The following is a 20,130-nucleotide window of genomic DNA, read 5'->3' as shown; positions in this document are numbered from 1 at the left end:
GGTCTTTAACAATATATTACCAATAGTGTACAGTGTCTTTAAAATGTAATCTTCGTTTTCGTTATAATAATTAATAATAACCAGCTTGAAAGAGAAAACACATTCACTCTCTTCCTTGTTCCACTTTAAATCAAGTTAAACGAGTTTCCATATGAATGAGTTACGAAATGTATTTGTTAAAAATAATGCTGCAGTCGTGAGAAATAAAATTTTGCAAAATCTACAAGAACGGAGGGGGGGGGGGGGGACACATAATCCTATCTTTAAAATGGATGTTAAACTTGCATCGGGGATAAAACATTCATTTTGGTTTTACCCATTATTTTTATATGTGTTATTCAATACTTTCAATATACTCTAAACATGGTAAACACCAGGAAAGCTTTAATGTTATCCTGGAAAAAAAATCATCTAAAAATGTTAATTCATAACTATTAAAAACGCACAAAATATTGGGAAAGGGGCAAATTTAATACCCGGTAAATATCGACGGTGTCAGATGCAATTGTGTCCGCCATGCAATATTGTCCGCTCCGGACACTTTCGCATATGCAATCGTGTCCGGGGTTATGCAAAAACCGTCCGGCGGACAGGATTACTGTACACATTGTATGTGCGCGCTAAGCGAGCGTGCATGCACTGAATCTACATATAATGCAGCATGAATATTCACGTATTTTATTATTGCAGCAAATACCCAACGGCCGAACATTTCCCATGTACATCATGACATGCACTTAGCTTGTCAAATATGGCGAAAGTGTTCCGTCGCCCAAGGGCGTTTAATTTACTGCAAGGACGGTTTTGCACGGGGCGGACACAATTGCATATGCAATTGTGTCCGGGCGGACACAATTGCATTATGCAGCAGTGACACGATTGCATATGAAAAACCGTCCGGCGGGCATTATTGCATATATGCAATAATGTCCTCCGGATAGTATTGCTTAAAGGACATAACTACTACGGCGTACTATTGACACTTCTATTCCTAAGTTAAGGAGACTCAAACAAGAATTTACAAACAATTTCCCGGATGGTTAAAAAATCCATCGCCAACGCTTTCTAAAAACTGTATTGACACCTGTGACGTAATCATATAGTTAATCTTGTTTGCGCCATTTTGGACTTTCGGATTTTAGGCACGTGCAGACGTGTGTCCACAAAGTGTTGCATTTTTTACTCCCAAAATGGAGGACCATGCAAACAGGGCCCAATTTCAAGGCTCTGCTTACCGCCGAATTCTGCGCTTACGATCACGATTCACCGCTTACTTGCAAGTGCCGAATTTCGCCGCCACCCGTGAAATAGGCTTGCCGTAAGCAAAGAATTCCCTGCTTCTGTAAGCGCCAATTCTGTGCTTACGGCAAGCAGAGCCATTAAATTGGGCCCAGTACACTGCAAACAATTGTGGTAAAAACACCATGTTGTTATATAAAACATGTAGGCCTAGGCCTAAACACAATAATTGACATCAGGGTGTTAAAAACAGTTGTTTTTGCTGAAGTTAGTGCTATTTCAACACCATCATGGTGTAATTTTTTTTTTTTTTTGCATCATCATAATGTCGGTGTCTTTTATAATACCCCAGTTTTTCCAGTGTAACAGGCTCCCTATGACAGTGCCAGCGGTCAGTTATTTCCCTCGGTCATCTCAATCAGTTTTGCATCTCTATTCTCTAACTCAGTAGCTCTACCACCAAACACGCACAATTTTATCGTTATTATCACCGCAATTGTGGTAACCATCTCTCTCCCATCTCATCCACAGACACACCAGTTAGAGTACTTGAGTCTTTCTTCAAGGCTTTCGTGACTTTAAGGCAGCTAGCTGCGGAGCCGCGACGCGACTGGAACTGGAGACCACACGCACGAGTGACGAAGCAACAAGGGCCTTTTCCATGCAGAGCATCTCATGGGAGTGTTTTCTGCTTTGACTCTTAATTTTGATGGAGTTATTGGAAAGAACAACCACGGCCATGCTCCGCTAAAAGACCACTGCTGACCAATTGTTTTAAAATGTCACTAAATTCGGTTTGACACAGAGGCCGTTAAAATAAACTTGACAAAATTATTAAAACACAGTTTCAATATTATAATATTGCCATAGGGTCTAGGTCTATTAAATATACACGAGTCAGTCTTCATATAAACTCTAAGACACTGGACACTATTGGTAATTGTCAAAGACAAGTCTTCTCAATTGGTGTATCTCGACATATACATAACATAACAAACCTTTGAAAATTTGAGCTCAACTGGTCATCGATGTTGCGAGATAATAAAGCAAGAAAAAAACACCCTGGTCACACGAAGTTGTGTGCTTTCAGATGCTTGATTTCAAGACCTCAAATTCTAAACTTGAGGTCTCGAAATCAAATTCGTGGAAAATTACTTCTTTCTCGAAAACTACGTCACTTTAGAGGGAGCCGTTTCTCACAATGTTTTCTACTATCAACCTCTCCCCATTGCTCATTACCAAGTAAGGTTTTATGATTATAATTATTTTGAGTAATTACCAATAGTGTCCACTGCCTTTAAGACTCCCGACCCATTTCAAGAAATGACGGTCAAAATGACCCATCCAGAAATCAAACAGCCCCTGTACAACTTGTAACTGTTGTGTATGTCTAAAGGGAAAAAAAGAAGAAAAAAACTATTGCAATGTCCTGATCAAAATTCGATTTTGTTTAAATAGTTTCATCAGAACTGTACAAACAGATACCGTATCTCAGTCAGTGTTGGAGTGAATTCATTAGTTTAAACCCACGGTTCCTGGAGCGTGCTTTACCAGGCCATGGACTGTTTGTTTAGAAGCGCATCATTAAAGTTCGTTTGGTAAACAGTGCAGTTAAACTTGGCCCCGTATAAATTAATTAATATGCAATTTTGAAATAAATATTTCAACAAAACATTATCGTCATGTGAATATTACACACGAATCTACTTGGTACACAATGATCACAGCGTAAAAACCAACACTTTTCTTAAATACACCGTGGACACTATTGGTATTTACTCAAACTATCGTAGCATAGAAACTTAGTTGTTAACGATCAATGGAGAGCTGTTGATAGTATAAAATATTGTGAGAAACGGCTCCCACTGAGGTAAATGTAGTTTTCGAGTAACTTTCTTTGAATTTGATTTCGAGACCTTAGAATTATAGATTTTGAGGTCACGAAATCAAGCATTAGCCTTGCTCAAGGCAGTCGAATTATTCACTCCGAAAAAAGACCGCCGCTGTATAAAAACCCACCCGTATTCACTGTGCGTAACATCGCACGACACGATGCCCCCTTACACTATCCGCGTGCGGAGGCCGTCAGGCCGACAGCCTTGTAGGGTCTGTGTTGAAGCCACTGACCTCATTACTATAATGCCCGCGAAAGACGAGACATGTTTACATCACACACCACCACCACGGCCTGACGCATGATATGGTCCAAAGGTCGTGATAAGGGAAGTGCGTGATTGGACGTCAAAATGAATAATTCATTTGCCTCACATCCTGTGTTGTCTGATAGGTCTGACGAAAGATATACATATTCATGGCTGCATACTAGCATATCCGAGAGCCCTCCCATTTTTTTCCACTTGTGGAAATTTTTCAATACAACACATTAAACCCGGAAGTTACAGACCCGACAAGGCTGTCGGCCTGACGGCCTCCGCATGCGGTTAGTGGTACGAGTGCGGATGACTTGTGTGCACATAAAACAGTAGTCGTACGATGTGACAGTGTGTATACGGGTGGGTCATGCGGTGTGATCGCACGCACCACGCACAGGGTATACGGGTGGGTTTACAGCAGCGTATTTTCGGAGCGAATAATGCGACTGCCTTGAGCAAGGCTAATCAAGCATCTGAAAGCACACAACTTCGTGTGACAAGGGTGTTCTTTCTTCCATTATTTTCTCGCAACCTTCGACGACCAATGACTTCAACTTTTCATAGGTCTGTTATTTTGTGTATATGTTGAAATCCAATTAAGAAGACTGGTCTTTGACAATTACCAAAGGTGTCCAGTGTCTTTTAATTCTAAAGCGAATCTATTGGTCCTAACGGTCGTTTTGATTGGTTTAACTATAGTTAACGTTAACGTTCAAAGAAATGGCCTATCAATAGGTGTAGTGGGTGTTCTAGCTTCTTTGACTTGAAACCGCACCCCTTCTGTGTCATCAGCTCTCTTAGAATGACCACCCTTTCCCGCTTTCCGCCTCTCTATTACAACAACGTACAGCCGGTACACCTGCAGCAGGAAAAGGATGCCATTTTTGGCGGTAAAGAAGATCATCGTCTGCCCGAAATTGTTGACTGTGAACATGATGTATAGCCTCATGGTGAGGTAGGGCCCGTCCTGCATGATAACGCTGATCATTAGAGCCCACATTTCCGTCTCACAACACGCTGCAATGCTCGTGATCGGGTTGTAACTATTCGCTGAGCTGACCACTCGGGTTTTTTTCTGCTTCGTGGCCGTCAACCCGAGGGTGAATTGGAGCAAACTCCACGCCCAGATACCCATAATGATGTACACTAGAAGCTGGTTACACGCAGTTTCTTCTAGCTTGACCGTCTCGGTGACGAACTCCAACATGTCTGCCGCCATGCCGGTCAGTGCCAGAAGAAGTTGAGACAGTTGATCTCGAGAGAGGGCTCCCTTTGGTCCCAGCCAGCGTCCTCCGATAAGAACGAGCATCATCGTCTGTTGGAAGATGAGGCTATAATGGCGGGCTTCGTCGTATGTCTTCTGTAATAGATACAGCAAACCGAACAAAATATTTAACATTCTGCTAATTTCCCCTGTCGCCTTACTTTGCTGAGGCATTTTTGGCTGACGCCATGCCAATAAGACTAACATTGTTACGCATTCGTGTAAACACATTCTGAGATGGCGCGACCTTCTGATAGCTGCCGTCTGGTGTTGAGGCTTGGGACTACTCTATTCAACATTTTCAATGAGAACTTACCAAGAAAACACTGACACAGTTTCACTGAACTGCAGTAATTCAGCTCATGATGCCTAGACTATTGAAGACCTTCGATCTTCTGTTGCAGTATTTATGTGGGTCCAATTTTATTAGGCTGCTTATGCAGAAAATATAGCTTAATTTGTTTCCTGCTCACTTTCAACAAAAGTTAGCAGGGTGACCGGTTACAGAAAGATGATAAAATGGCATTATTTATCGGTCAGTAATCTTTTGAAAGTAAAATTAAAAACATGTTGACCGTTAATACCTGGGTTAGTACTCCATTCGACGTTTCGTCATTGGTGACGTTTTGCTGGCTCGCACATCTGTCATTAAAGTCAACGTAACAGGTTTTGCTGTCGGACATGTCGAGCCTGTACTGGCGATAGTCCAGGGCGTAGTATTCCAACAGGACGATGGGCGGAACGATCCACAGGAGGTATAGGAACACGCTCGGCAAAAACCTGCAAACCAAAATAAGTACACGACATGAGTTTAGACATGTGTTTACGATCGAGGAGATGCCATTACCATTTTACACTTTATAGGGACAAGATCATTAAAAATGTGAAGCTGTTTATTTGGTTGGCAATGAGAAGTGCAGTCGGTCTCCAAGCCGCCCCCCCCCCCCCTAAAAAAAAAAAAAAAAAAGATAGAGGGAGAAAGACCCAACAAAATAAAACTAATGGGGAGGCAACCCACTTTCACCTCTTGGTCAGGTTTAGAAAAGCTTTTTTTTCTCTAAAATCCACATCTTTTGAAATGCACTGAAAGGCAGTGGACACTATTGGTATTTACTCAAACAAATTATTAGCATAAAACATTACTTGGTAACGAGTAATGGGGAGAGGTTGATAGTATAAAACATTGTGAGAAACGGCTTTCTCTGAAGTGGCGTAGTTTTCTAGGAAGAAGTAATTTTCCACGAATTTTATTTCGAGACCTCAAGTTTAGAATTTGAAGTCTCGAAATCAAGCATCAGAAAGCACACAACTTCGTGTGACAAGGGTGTTTTTTTCTTCTTTCATAGTTATCTCGCAACTTCGACGACCGATTGAGCTGAAATTTTGACAGGTTTGTTATTTTATGCATATATGTTGAGATACACCAAGTGAGAAGACTGATTTTTGACAATTACCAATAGTGTCCACTGTCTTTAATATTTTCAGAATGCGAATCTAACATTTTCTCAAAACCTTACATTCAAGACTTTGAGTCTTTCACAAAGTGTAATTTTGTTAATTTGTATACAAAACAATTGACACTTTGAATCAAAGTACGTCAGCCCGACCACAATCGTTGCATCTCTTCGTGGTGTTTGTAAAATTAAAAATTAACCTTCAGTCATCCTTTAAAGACGATTAGCCTACAAAATTACTTCACGCAGTCCGATGAAGAATCGACCAATAATCATCTCAACGCTTCATCGTTAAATCCCATCAAGCCAACCAATCATTAATTTAATTTCCATTTCAAGTGAAGAATCACTCGAGATTGATTGTAAATAATAATCTCCAGACATAAAACCATAAGAAGTGAAGATGTGTGACTCAAGACTAAGACGGCCCTGACTATAGTGGTTCGTTAATTAATGTTTAATTCCGAGCATTAGATAGTCAACCATTTTAACGACTTTTTGTCTCACTAATTCGAGGGCCTCGTCACACAAGGCAACTTTTACAGGCATCTTGGACTCTGGAGTCATTCAACCGAAATGCTGGACCACTTAAAGGGTCTGGGTACTTTTTCTAACACAAAACACAACGTCCACAGATTTACATTAAACTTACACAGTTTTAAGATAAGGACAATACAAAGCTTCCTCCCTTAAAATATTAGTTGCTGAGGTGCTGTAGTTTTTAAGAAATAAGTAAAACAATGTCATGAAAATACGTTTTTAAAAGCTTAAATAGTTTTTGTCTCCTGATCAGTGAGACGAAAATTATTTTCAAGACATTGTTTTACTCATTTCTTAAAACTACAGCTCCTCAGCAACTAATATTTCCAAGGAAGCTTTATACTATAATTATCTTCAAACTGTGTGAGTTTAGTGTAAATCTGTAGACATTGTGTTTTTCGTTCTACAAAGAGTAAATAGAGTTATATTTGGAACGATGTCATATAATACGATATTCGTTGTGAATTGACTCTCCTTTTATGAGTTGCCTGGAACTGGTCGCATGTAAATTGCTTCGTGATGACATGGCCCGAATGGTGCGTGTTTTTTTTTTTTTTTTCATTTGCAAAAATATTTCAAATATCTCATATCTTATCTTTATTCAGCAGGGTCATAAAAATTAAATTGGTTTTGTAAAAGTTGCATGATTAGAGGCAAGTTTTGACAAAATACCTGAACATTCACGTCTAAAGTTTCAGCTGGATACAGTCAGTATTTTGCTCAGAAAACAGCAAAAAATGGCATCCTTTATAATGCGAATTAAGTATCTTCCTCAACGATTTACACAGGTTTTTTTTGACAGGAGAGCAAAACCACAACGACGTAGGAGAACACTGATCATAATATTATTATTTTAGTGAGAAATTATACTTCTTTCTCAAAAACTACATTACTTAACATGGGGATTAGTTCTCGCAATGTTTCATACTATCAGCAGCTCTCCGTATACTAAGGTAGGTTTTTATTTGAGTAAATACTCATTAGCGTCCAGTGCCAATAGCAGTCTTTAGTCATTAACCGTCACACACCAACAACAATTAACGAAACAATATGTACATGTGACGGGCAGAAAAACGTGTGTAAACGTATTTTTTATGCTTCTTTGTTGACTCAATATATAGTCATTTATTCACACTTCAAAACCCCGGTTCAAGCGCCCCCAGCGGTGGCTTTATTTTCAAATTTATCAATTCGGATCATTCTATACTTTGATGTCGGGAGAATAACAACTGTCAACTTCTTGTTCTTCTCCGACAGGTAATGATCTTTTTTCTTTATTTATTTCACATTTCCCCTTTATCATAAATTGCATTTACCTTCATACAATCCCTTGCATTTATACTTGTTTTATACATTTTGCTTAGATTTATAGCCACTTTTTAATGTTGTTTTGGCAAGATTCCGAATTGAGATTCGGCAATCAGGAGTTCCGCCCTTTTTCAGAACTTAGTTTCATTAACCTTTCTTTATTTATTATACATGACTTTGAGTTATTAGAAAGAGATAGTTGAGCTCTTGATGAGTAATATTTCTTTAGGTATATTTTGCACAGTTTGCAAGGTTTATTTAATTGAATATTTGGGCGTTTCCAAGATGGCGGACGCCATAAAGGTTTTGGCGGGAACCTGCCAGAGGAAATACTGTTTTATATTATTTCTTTCTTTAATGTTGCCATCCAACTACAATCGTTATTTGATGGCCTTAGTTAGTAATCGCTTAGACATTAATGTACATTTTCTAGCGATGTGTATTTTTCTAATTGCTTAATTCCGGGGCTGAGAGAAACCCGCCCCGTTTGTGGATTTATTAGTTGCCTTATTATTTGAATAACTCGTAGGCATAAGCACTGTATATATTAAGTTACGTTGATTTTATTGCAATGTTATTGTTTCTCATAAGTATTATTGATTCTATACTTTGATGTCGGGATAATAACAACTGTCAACTTCTTGTTCTTCTCCGACAGACTGTGTGAATAAAGCCCTGAGGCCAGAGAACTAAGATATGTTTCCACATTAAAATCTTTCATTTAAACCGGCCACATACATATATCTTTCAGTGTAAAAGCGACACAGAATTCCCAGGATGGAAGGTTGATTAAACAGTGAGGACAGTGCGAGTATCTTTGGTGATGCTTTCTTGTGGTCGGTAAAGGCAAAATTTAAGACATTGACGGTCTCCGCATTGATCATTATAAGATGTTGACATTCTACTTGAAAGATTTCGGATCTTTCACCGAATGTATCTTACATTGAGTCAGACAAGCAGAAATATTTCCGTCTGAAAAACTGTGAGGGTTGAGGAAATATAGCTATACGAAGACCCTCAAATTTGGTGACATAATTTTTAACATTTCTGGCTCTCTCTGGAGTTGGGTCAAAGATTTGTTAGTTGATCGTCAACAAAGACTCATGAATGAGTTATGTATGAACTCCCCGTGGTCTGATTAGCTCTGGTGTTCCTCAATATATAGTGTTCCTCAAGGTAGTGTCACTGGGCCGCTGTCATTTAATGTTTTCACCAACGATGTCATTCACAAAGTTCAGAAAGGGGATAATATTTTTTCCAGCGAATCTCAGGGATGCTCTTTGACGAACTTGAGTTTTTCACTGTGATGATCATCTTAATCTATAACCTATTTTGTCAATAACAGGTCATGTATGAGAGTCTATTATCGAATCAAATATCAGTCATGCGCAAGAAAATCAGATTTCAAAGTACATCCGTGGAGACTCTGGATAACGGTTTTTTAAGAAGAAGGAATTAGTTGGGGAAGAGTATTACACGGTATAGCTTAATTACCATGGACTAATTATTACCCCCGTGGGTGAATTACGCACAAGTGTGAACTCCTTGTACTTTCAATGGAATTTCTTTTGACCAGAAATTGTTGTACAGACACTATTCTTTCTCTATTCTATCCTTAAAGACGAGTATGCTCTGTATCCCAACATATGCATATGAAATAACAGATCTGTGAAAGTTTTGAACAAGAATTACGGAATCTCTAAAGTGAAATCGTGATGAAACATTTGTGCTTGCCAATACATAATTTGAGTCTTTATTTCGTGCTCATAAAGTTATTTCGTGTAGGCGACCAGATTATTTCGAGCAAAAGAAATAATATATTATTTCGTGCGCTCGAGATCAAAGCGTGTGCCCAAAATATTTTTTTGTCGTTTACTATAAGCACAAAATAGTTAATTACTAGTTCGAGTGCACTAAGACGAAATAAAGAACTCCTATTCTTTTTTGATACATGTGATTTTTTATTATTATCACATCTCCATTTAGGAACAGAGAAGTGAATGTGTATATAATGAAATTCATATAATATCTCGTATTACATAACGCCGCCCCATTTCTAATCATGCATTTAATGACACATGACGTAATAGACCGGTGTTAATGTGCTTATAGTTCTCATCGTCGTTCCCAAAACAATCGTGCCGATCGGTTGCCACACGGGGACGGGTTTCCAAAAACGCTTTTCGAGCGTTGGGTGTCGCGGCTCTGTTTGTGTTTGTTGTGAATAATGTTCATGTGTGAGTCATAAAAAATGTAGGCCTAAATTGAAAGCATTTCGTTCCTTTGTGCCTAATCTGGCTTTTCTAGTTCACTCGGCTTCGCTTCATGCAATGATAGTTCTGATTTTTACCTCTGGTAGTGATTATTTCTGCGACAATGCACTCATCACGCGCATTCTACATAGACCCCCTTGCATTTGCGCAATGCGTGAAGAGCTATCATTGGCTGAGAGTCATGCATAGCGCCGTGTGCACTTTCCCAATTGTTTGTCATAAAAAATGGCGGTCAATGACGTCATGTGATATCCATCTATACTTGTTATAATTATACACTTTTTAATAAAAAAAGCATTTGGCAATTGAGATGTTTTCTAAAATGCTAAATTCACATTTCATGATAGAATCCCGGTCGTGACACTACTTGTGTCCTTGAGCAAGATACTTTACTATTATTGCTTCTCTTCACCCAGGGGTATAAATGGGTACCTGCGATGGTAGAGGTTGATATTGTGTATGAAAAAGCCACAAGCGCCTTACAGACAGCTCAGGGCTGTATACTCCCAAGGGAGTTGAGAAACATTACAGGGATGTTATTGGCCCCATGACCAGGGCACTAATGTAAGGAGCATTGATACGGTTATTGTGAAATGCGCTATATAAGAATTTGTTATTATTGCTATTGTTATTAACTTTGTTTAGTGTATTTTTATGTGCCCTATTCTCGGTGCTTTCCAATTCAAAATACAACGGACACCCCATTCGCGCCTTATGGTGACGAAGGGACAGGTTGAAAGGGCAACCTCTGCATTGATCTTTCTCGGTGGTGGTTATGTCATTCTGTTAATAATGAGTGCTGTTTACATAGTAGGGGTCGAATCCCTTCAAAGGCCCAGAAAGCATTGGATTTAGGCTTACATCGCTTGTCACATTGGTGTTAGGATAAAACACCAAATTAATTGTTCTTTGTCCAGTCTCATTACGTCATTTAATTTTTGTTAAATTAGTGTTTGTTGAGAATATCGCTGGACACGGTTTTATAAATATTAAATGGTATACCATTTCCCTAGAACTTGTTTCCCTCTTCGAAATGTCAACATTTTTGACGACATACCTTCACAGCGTGTTTGGCTCCATGGCTCCTTTACAGTCTTGATGATAATTCATGGCTTATTAATTCTAACTCAATAATATCTAAACGTTTTAAAATCCCCCTTAAGCTTTCATCGGGCGTCTCCTCTCTCACAGGGCACGGAGACGCAGCTGCACCCGATGTTTCCTCCCAGTTGACGGGGACTATTCTCTCTCATACCCCGCTGCGTGTAAGTTTGGCTGAGTATTCCCGTTACAATTAACAGAGCATGGGAAACCACTTTTATAGCATGGTGATGACAAAATGGAAAATAACATTGTAGAGGGAGAGTTGCGTGAACTTAACCTAGAAATTCAAAATGGCCGCCAATTAGAAATCAAAACTAACACAGGATAAACCTAGACGTGGTGGAAAGAGGGGAGGGGGTAAGGAATTTAACACACACTGTAAACACCTGCCTTCTTCGGGGACCTCGTTTGTCCTTCTTTCATGTTTAATTCTTGAGCAACAGCCCCTATTGGTTTTGTCCACGCTCTCCAACCGGGGAACTATTGTCCTCTTTTCTCATAGGTCACATGCACGTTTGCTAATCCAGGAAATAGAAGAGATCTCTTTGTTTTCCCAATGTTTTGGCAGTTTTTTAAGGAGACGTTCCCATTTGGTACACGAAAGTGAAGCAAGGACGTCCTCACTCTGTATGGGACACAATCCTTTTTGTGAAAGTCCTCGATTTGAATAACACCACCGCCAAAATAGACGATCACCAAGTGTGCATCATTTGGTAATTTTGTCAAAGACCATGGATTCTCACTTGGAGATTTCCTTCCTCTATGGTGTATCAAACATATTTAAAAAAAAACACAAATCTGTGAAAATTTTGACTCAATTGGTTATTGAGGTTGCAAGAGAACGATGAAAAGAAAAAACACTTTTGTTGCATTAAATTGTGTGCTTTCAGATGCATAAAAAGGCTTCCTGCCTGAAAGTTTTTGAGTGAGCAATTACCTCTTTCAGAGTAGAGGGAGCCGTTTCTCACAATGTTTTATAATTATCAACAGCTCCATTGCTCGTTGCCAAGTAAATTGTTATGCTATAATTTTGGAGTAATTACCAGTGTGCATCATTTAAAACATAAGGCATGCAGCTCGCGTGGGGTTGAAACTCACATCTAACAGATGGTTGATTTCGATTAAGCATAAACCCGAACTCATAAAATCCGAATTAAGGTAGCTTAGGTCTATAAATCGAAAAAATATAAATTAATAACAAACCTAGACTATTAAGAAATAAAAGTGTCAACCGCAGCAACACCAAGTTTTTATGGTGATGGATATTGCACATCGGTACTTGGAAATAATATGGACTGAACGGTTACACACAAGTTCCGACACACCATGTTTCGACGCCCCTATGTTTCGACGCCCCTATGTTCCAACACCCATTAGTGTGTTTTCCTAAAGCCCTATGCATGTAGGGTCTTTCGGCACATGTGTCGGAATATAGAGCAGTTGCCGACTGAAACAACTGTAAGTGCTCATTTCTGAAGCTCATTAAATCGTTTATGATTAATAAGTCAGTGTTCCACATGGCTTGTATATAGGCATATAGCGTTATCACAATCTTAATTGCCTTGCAAAGCAAAAGGCTAAACATTACCATGTTCAAACATAAAAGTGTAACCCCAATCGTAATTGCCCAACAAAGCAAGGTTGTTTCAAGACACACTCCAATCGTCCTCCAACCACATAAACTATTTGTATTGTAAGTGTGAAACTTTTCAGAAACTTGGTCGACGACATGCACCCCTCAGACCCACAAAAGGATCAGACTCATGCACAGTGTTTTTGAAACAGTGATTATGCAACTTCCAGAAATGTTATAAAACGGGCCGGTTTCCTTTACGATGAGGGCCCAGGAGAATTTAGCAACAGAGTTGATTCCTCCATGATTGATGCTGTTCAACTCATTGTTGTGTTAATTCAGTGCTTATGATGACGCCATCGCGTTTTATAAACATGTTTGCCAAAAGTAATGCTGGTACCATCATACACTTATATAAGTTGCAATGTAATAGATGGGATAAACACTAATTGTAGGTTATTTTAACCAGCTGTTCTGAGCTATTAGTATTTAGCCATTACAAATTTTGTTGAGCGCAACTAATAATAAATGGTCCTTTTTTGAAACTACGCCTGTGCTTCAGCCCATAGGCTATGTCCACCTCTGCCTCTGTTTTAAGATCCGTATTAATGACTTTGATTGTTTAAATCCTTATATACAAATGTAGATGCAAACAATAAAACTTAACATCTGAAAATTTGGTCGCGTTTTTTTTAGACATCGCCGAAATTCCGGATAGAATCACATAGGACGAATGTTTGGGCATAAAAAAGCAGGTACCTTTTTACATATCCGCATTACTTCAAAGTGAAATGTTTCTCAAAATGCTTTGTACATAGCCTATCAAATTTTTTTGCCATTACTTTAAAGAGTGATAACTAAACGTATACCTTCACTTTAATGTCAAAGATTACTTCAAGATTGTTGTCTGAAAGCAAGATTAGTATGCGAAATGAGAGGTTTCGAGAGAACAAAACGCCAATTGTTTCGCATGGTATCCGATGACTGGTATATGCATAATCATACAAAAATGGAATGCGACACATGTAAACAGTTGATCACTTTTATGAGACATCGAAGATTGCGGCCAGATGTTAATGCACATATATAGGAATGCTGTCAAGTTTAAGACCGCCTGGACACAATTCAAATCTAATTTGAATGGTAAAAGGGGAAATTTATACCAAAAAAAAATATTTTGGAACAGGAGAGAGGTGCACAAAGGCAGAATCCCATTGACAATAACAAGTTTTAGACAAAATAATTGTGGAAAGGTTAAACAAAAAAGCAGATCATTACTTTTGCTGTCGTCGAATCAACATTATAGAAACAGGCCAGGTGCTATGACAAAATGAAATCGAGATGATACAGCAAAGGCAATTTTGTTCATGGTAATGAAATCACAACTTATTTGGTTGATGGGATTCGCTAGACCTTAAATCAAAATAAGAAACAACACATACATCTACACGATTTTCAGCCGAAGTGCTTATTACAAAACATAGTGACACTTGCTCTTTGGAGGAACGGTGAGAGAAGGATGACTTCATTTGCTAAATTTATACAGAAAACAACCCCACCCCCCCAAAAAAAAAGATACATCCCATCGATTAAAAAAAAGAAAGAAACATGATTACAATCTGTGAAGAGTTTGATGACTTGAAACAGCTTGATTTTGATGCTCAGTGTCAATACTCAGTGAGTTTAACAGTCGTCTAATTAGTTCTCCCTTTTTGTCTGTCGGATCGTTATCAAAATAATTTGCACCTGCCTATAGAGGTTTCATGGAAACAAACGAGTTCAAAAGCGCAAAATGCTTTGGGAACGGTGTTGCGTTTCAAGGTGATTTATGGGCCTGCTTCGGCTACAAAGTATCATACTTTCTCCCCCTCCAGTGACAGAAAAAATAATTAATTGAAGAAAATGCGAACCCATCGGGAATGAGATGCTGATTGATACCACCCCTATTTGTTATTGTAGATACCACATAACTTAAATTTACCGTCAACATATTAATGCATACTCGAATAATCACAAATCCATTACAAATTTCTCACATTTTTAATTCAAACTGACTCATTATACGAGGCCATTCTTAAAAACTAATATTCCATCGCCAAAGACATAAACACGAACAACGTGGATATAACTTCTCGCCAAAAATATTGATCCCTCAAGCACTATACACTGGACACCTTCGGTAATTGTCAAAGACCAGTTCTTCTCAACAAACTTACAAAATAACAAACCTGAACATTTGAACTCAATTGGTCGTCAAAGTTATGAGACCGGGAAGTCAAATTCTGAGGTCTCGAAATCAAATTTGAATATTTCATTAGAAAAATTACTTCTTTCTCGAATACTACGTTATACTTCAGAGGGAGCCATTTCTTACACTGTTTTACTACCAACAGCTCCCTATTGCTGTACCAAGTAAGTTTTTATGCGAAAAATGATGACCATTAGTGACCATACATCCCAGCTTTCTGCAGAAGACGAGCAGAGTTCGAAATTCGAGACATAAATCGGCTATTTCCACAGCAAACACTCCACCAAAAGAGAATTATTACTTGATTGTCCCGCAAGTTTACCTTCATTTATTGATTAATTCTTATCCTTCAAACCATGCAAAGCTTCAAACATCACTTACAAACATTACATTTCCGAATAGTTTTATATAAGCAAGTACGGAGCACTAGAGAAATGTAAACAAACCACTCGACGATGGTTTAAAACTCAAATCGAAATGTTTCCAATGACGATTTGTACCTTGTTGTTGCCTTTAGTTAAAACTCTTTGATTCAGTTTGACATTAAAATATATATAATATTAACATATCAATAATGTGAAGAATAGTTTCTTACCATTTCCATTCAGCGTGTTTGTTGACTTTCAATGTCACAAATGTCTCCAATAAGGATACCAGAATTAAGCATTCGGCAAACCAGAACCATTTCACCTCAGTGAGCGTCGCTAAAACAATAACAGCTAACGTCCCGTGGGCACCAAAGAGCAGCCGAACAAAGATCGCTTTCGATTTAGATATGATAGTCATCTTTTCTTAATGACAGGTCCCTATTCAGCACAGAGATTATCAACTCTTTTGTTTTTGGACGTAGGGCCTATGTACTCGCTATATGTGTTGTTGGTGTAACTGAGGTTACCAGCTATAGCCGCGTAAAAACAAGTGAATGATACGAGTCCTGCCAGTTGTGACTGTTATAACGCGGGTTTGGTTTGAGTCGACCACGTGGTGAAGACAAACACGTAGTATCAAACCTGATGGTCATTTTATTATCATAATAAATACTCGACATTAATTCGTTTTTTTTTTTTATGGTTGTTTTATTCTGAACTGGCAGGCCCTATATCTTATAGTTTTCTGTTAAAGGTTTTTTAATATTTTTTGTCTCTATAATAAGTTGTTTCCCAAAATATCCGTTCTCCCTTATATAGGTCCTACATGTTCGTTTTGTATGGTGTTGCCTTTTAAGTAGTTTCGCCAGAGGTCCTTTGATGCTTCTTGTGCAAATAAAATTGAGATCACATCCATTGATTCGTTCTTTATTTATAGACAAACAGCATCAGTAAAAATGTTTAATATAGATAGCTGTTAATGCCTTATGGAATCCATTTTTGTGTAAGAGGACATTTCGTGACTGCTTAGTGCCACTATCGCCTTTTCCTTGACTCAATTCGTGAGCTAACCGTGGACATTATTTTGTCACACAAAGCAGCCAAAAAGGGAAGGGTACCAAACTAGGAAGGGTCGTTGGAGTTAAGTTGGGACAGGCTCTATATAATTAGCAGTGTATTGTCAATTGTAATTAACGACCCATTACGTTATACCAAATTGTTTTACTGCAAATGTAATGAAGAATGACAATGTTCGACTAATTAGAATTAATAATGCACTTTCTTTTAAAAGTATATTTGATGATTATTGTATTAGTACTATAAACTAGCTGCATTAATAAGGTACATTAGCCCATACATAGCAAATTCGTGCTTAATTACCCAGCTTAATTGTATACATAGAGCAATGGCATTGGACTAGCCTGATGATGATTATGATTTTTCCTCCCAAATTTTACACTGGCATTTTTAAAACCGTCTTTGCACGTCTTCGTTGTCTATTATTAGATGATGTCAATGTTCACTAAGACACAAGGTTGAAAGAGGGCGCCACATTGGTCACGTGAGACGAGTTTAATTTGATTGAATTAAAGCTAATGTTTACATGTCAGACTCTTAAACAAAATTAAAAATTGTTATATTACTCGAAACATAGATCAAGGAGTTGTTCTATGCCCGAAACAAAATACAGACTCACTGTATTCACTGTATTGAATCATTGGATTTCACAAAGAGTTGGGACTAGTCTTATCTCGAGTTAGGACGAGTTAGGCGTCCTAACTCAGGACTAGCTGTACGTTGTTGATATTTCTTGGGACTAGTCCTAACTCTTTGAGAAATCGACCCTTAAAAAGCGTCCTGAATTTATGACTGAATTTATCCCATCATAACCATAAAATAACAAGCCTGTCAAAATTTGGGCTCAATTGGTCATCGAAGTTGCGAGAAAACGATGAAAGAAAAAACACCCTTGTTCGACGAATTTGTGTGCTTTCAGATAACAATAAAAGACTTCTAGCCAAAAGCCTTTTATTATTTAAGTGAGAACTTACCTCTTTCTCAACAACTACGTTACTTCAGAGGGAGTCGTTTTTATATTATCAACAGCTCTCCAATGCTCGTTACCAAGTAAGGTTTTAAGTTAATATTTGAGTTATTACCAAAGGTGTACCTTCCCTTTAAGGCAACAAAACTTGGTATGAATTTCTCTCATAAGTATTCAAAGTAACTGATTTTTGGCCAAAGCATGAAGTGCACTGAGAAGAATCACTCTTATCAACACAAAGTGCCAAGCCTTCAGCCCTTCGCGCACCTCCATGATGTTGCCTGGCCACATCCAAAGTGCCAACCCACCCTAGCCCAGCTTTCTCTGCCTAAAACTGCAAACTAAGAACTGAACAATTGAAATGTAGAGATGATTCTGAAAAAAATCTACTATTAAAAAGTTGGAAGTCCGATAAGTACAAAAACTGTTTGAAAAGATATTACTCTCAAGACATTATTTGAATACAACTTTACAAAGTTTATTTTGTGATGTTACAATTTTTTAATTTTTTATTTATAAATCCACAAAAATGATCAAGAAGTACTAAACACAGTAGCGATAGAGCAAAAAGTGTAAAAATATCAACATACAGGCACATTTACACAAAAGCAAGATTAAGATAAAGTCTTTGACACATAACAATTTAAATGTATTGACAAAAACCAATAGACAAAAGCAAGACTAAAGGAAAGTCGTCACTGGACGAAAAATGTCAATGTATTGACAAGAAATAATTTATTAAGGGCAGGAGTGAATGGACGTATATAACTATATACTAAGAAAAGATCCTTGGAAGGAATTAATTAGAAGTTGACATTGTTGTACAATGGGAGACTTTCTGGGACGATAGAGGGCAGCAGACTTACCGGGTAAATCCATTGTTCTCAGAATTATGCGCATGTTCAGAACTACGTCAACAATGGAAATTTACCCGGTATGTCTGCTGCCGCCTAGCGTTAGAAAGTCTCCTATTGGCAAGTAAAAGTTTATTCATCTTCTAAAAGTTCCATTATTATAAAAAATAAAGCCTGTGGATTGTTTTGTTTACAGGACTTGGAAAAATGCTGAGCATACATTGCTTCATGTCAGGGCAAAACATAGTATATTGCAAAATTAACATCTTTGCTCGCCCAAAGAAAAAAATATAAGAAAGCTTTAGTGTTTATATTTGTGTTTTATTAAAAATATAAATTCTTCATCATCCAAAAACTTTGACTGATAATTTAAAGCCTCCTACTTTCAGATATAATTTAAATATATGCATGATGTCACAAGGTCAAATAGTGACCTCACTCAGGTCAAAGAAGACCAATCATTGGCCGAGCTGAGCTTTGTGTGCTTGTTTACCTGTGCATGGGGGGGGGGGGGCTATGTGGAGTTGTATATATATAGAGGAACATATTTCCGGAGCTATACAATAAAAAACTACTTTAATGACCATACCTATGAGGGGCCGTTTATGACTAAATGAGCAAACCCATATATATAAGAGCAAAAGTATATAAATAAGAGCAAACCCATATATATAAGAGCAAAACCATATATATAGGAGCAAAACTATATATAAAGGAGCAAAACCATATATATATATAGGAGCAAACCCATATATATAGGAGCAAAACTATATATAAAGGAGCAAAACCATATATATAGGAGTAACCCATATATATAAGAGCAAACCCATATATAGGAGCAAACCCATATATAGGAACAAACCTGTATAAATACGAGCAAAAGCATATATAAGAGCAAACCAATATATTTAAGAGCAAAATAATAAATATGTATAGATCAAAACAAATATATAGAAGACCACCGATCAACGGCAAATATATATAAAGGACCAAAAACCTCAAATATAAATGACAGACACAAATATATTTAACAGCGCCCTCTATATTGGACGTAGTTTCATATATATAAGACATGTGCACCCATATATGGTGCATCCAAGGTTGTTATGATGATGACAACGTCAGGTGAATGGGGTCAATAATAAGTCACAATACATCATAAAATACTTACAATTTTTAGCGGCCTGTTAGGCATAACAAAAATTGTTATGTTGGCATAATCTGACCTACCATAAAAATACGGGCGACCCTGGGTATTTTAATTTTTTCAAGGGAAGAAATTTAATGATTAAAATCTATTAAATGTCATCAAGAATTTAAAAATATACTATGTTGTGTGTAGCCTTTTTTTCTTTTGTTAACGTGTTTAATACTGACTTATACAATTAAAAACATGTAATTTTCGTTGCTGGGAGGGAAGGATAAACACCAAAAAAAACCAAAAAACTACCTACCCTATTTTTAGGGGGCCCGTTATGCCAACATAAAATATTTTGTTTGTATGCCTTATCTCAAACATCTGGCTCTTCCATTCAAATCCGGTATGGCAGGTATGAGTTAACAGTTGGACCAGAGCTGGAGGAGTCTAATGGAGATGTACATGTACAGTAGGACTAGAGCTGGACGACTAGAGATAGAACCAAAAGGTCAGCTATTTTGAAAGTGACTTTTTGTCACTATTGGCTTTCCCCAACAGGGTTCTTGTCTT

The 20,130-nt window shown here is 37.8% G+C and overlaps 1 protein-coding gene across 1 annotated transcript; it reads right to left on the bottom strand.

Annotated features, from left to right (window-relative positions):
* Positions 1 to 4,060: 4,060 nt before the first annotated feature.
* LOC117296125 (transmembrane protein 26-like) lies at positions 4,061 to 15,942 on the bottom strand. Its single transcript, XM_033779002.1, has 3 exons — positions 15,752 to 15,942; positions 5,241 to 5,436; positions 4,061 to 4,752 (listed from the first exon to the last, which is right to left on the bottom strand). Exons 1-3 carry the CDS (start codon positions 15,940 to 15,942, stop codon positions 4,105 to 4,107), a joined length of 1,035 nt encoding a protein of 344 aa, XP_033634893.1. The 3' UTR covers positions 4,061 to 4,104.
* Positions 15,943 to 20,130: the final 4,188 nt, after the last annotated feature.

Source organism: Asterias rubens, chromosome 1, assembly GCF_902459465.1.
Source record: "Asterias rubens chromosome 1, eAstRub1.3, whole genome shotgun sequence".
In the NCBI taxonomy this organism is placed as follows: Eukaryota; Metazoa; Echinodermata; class Asteroidea; order Forcipulatida; family Asteriidae; genus Asterias; species Asterias rubens.
This window is presented reverse-complemented; position numbering and strand designations above follow the sequence as displayed.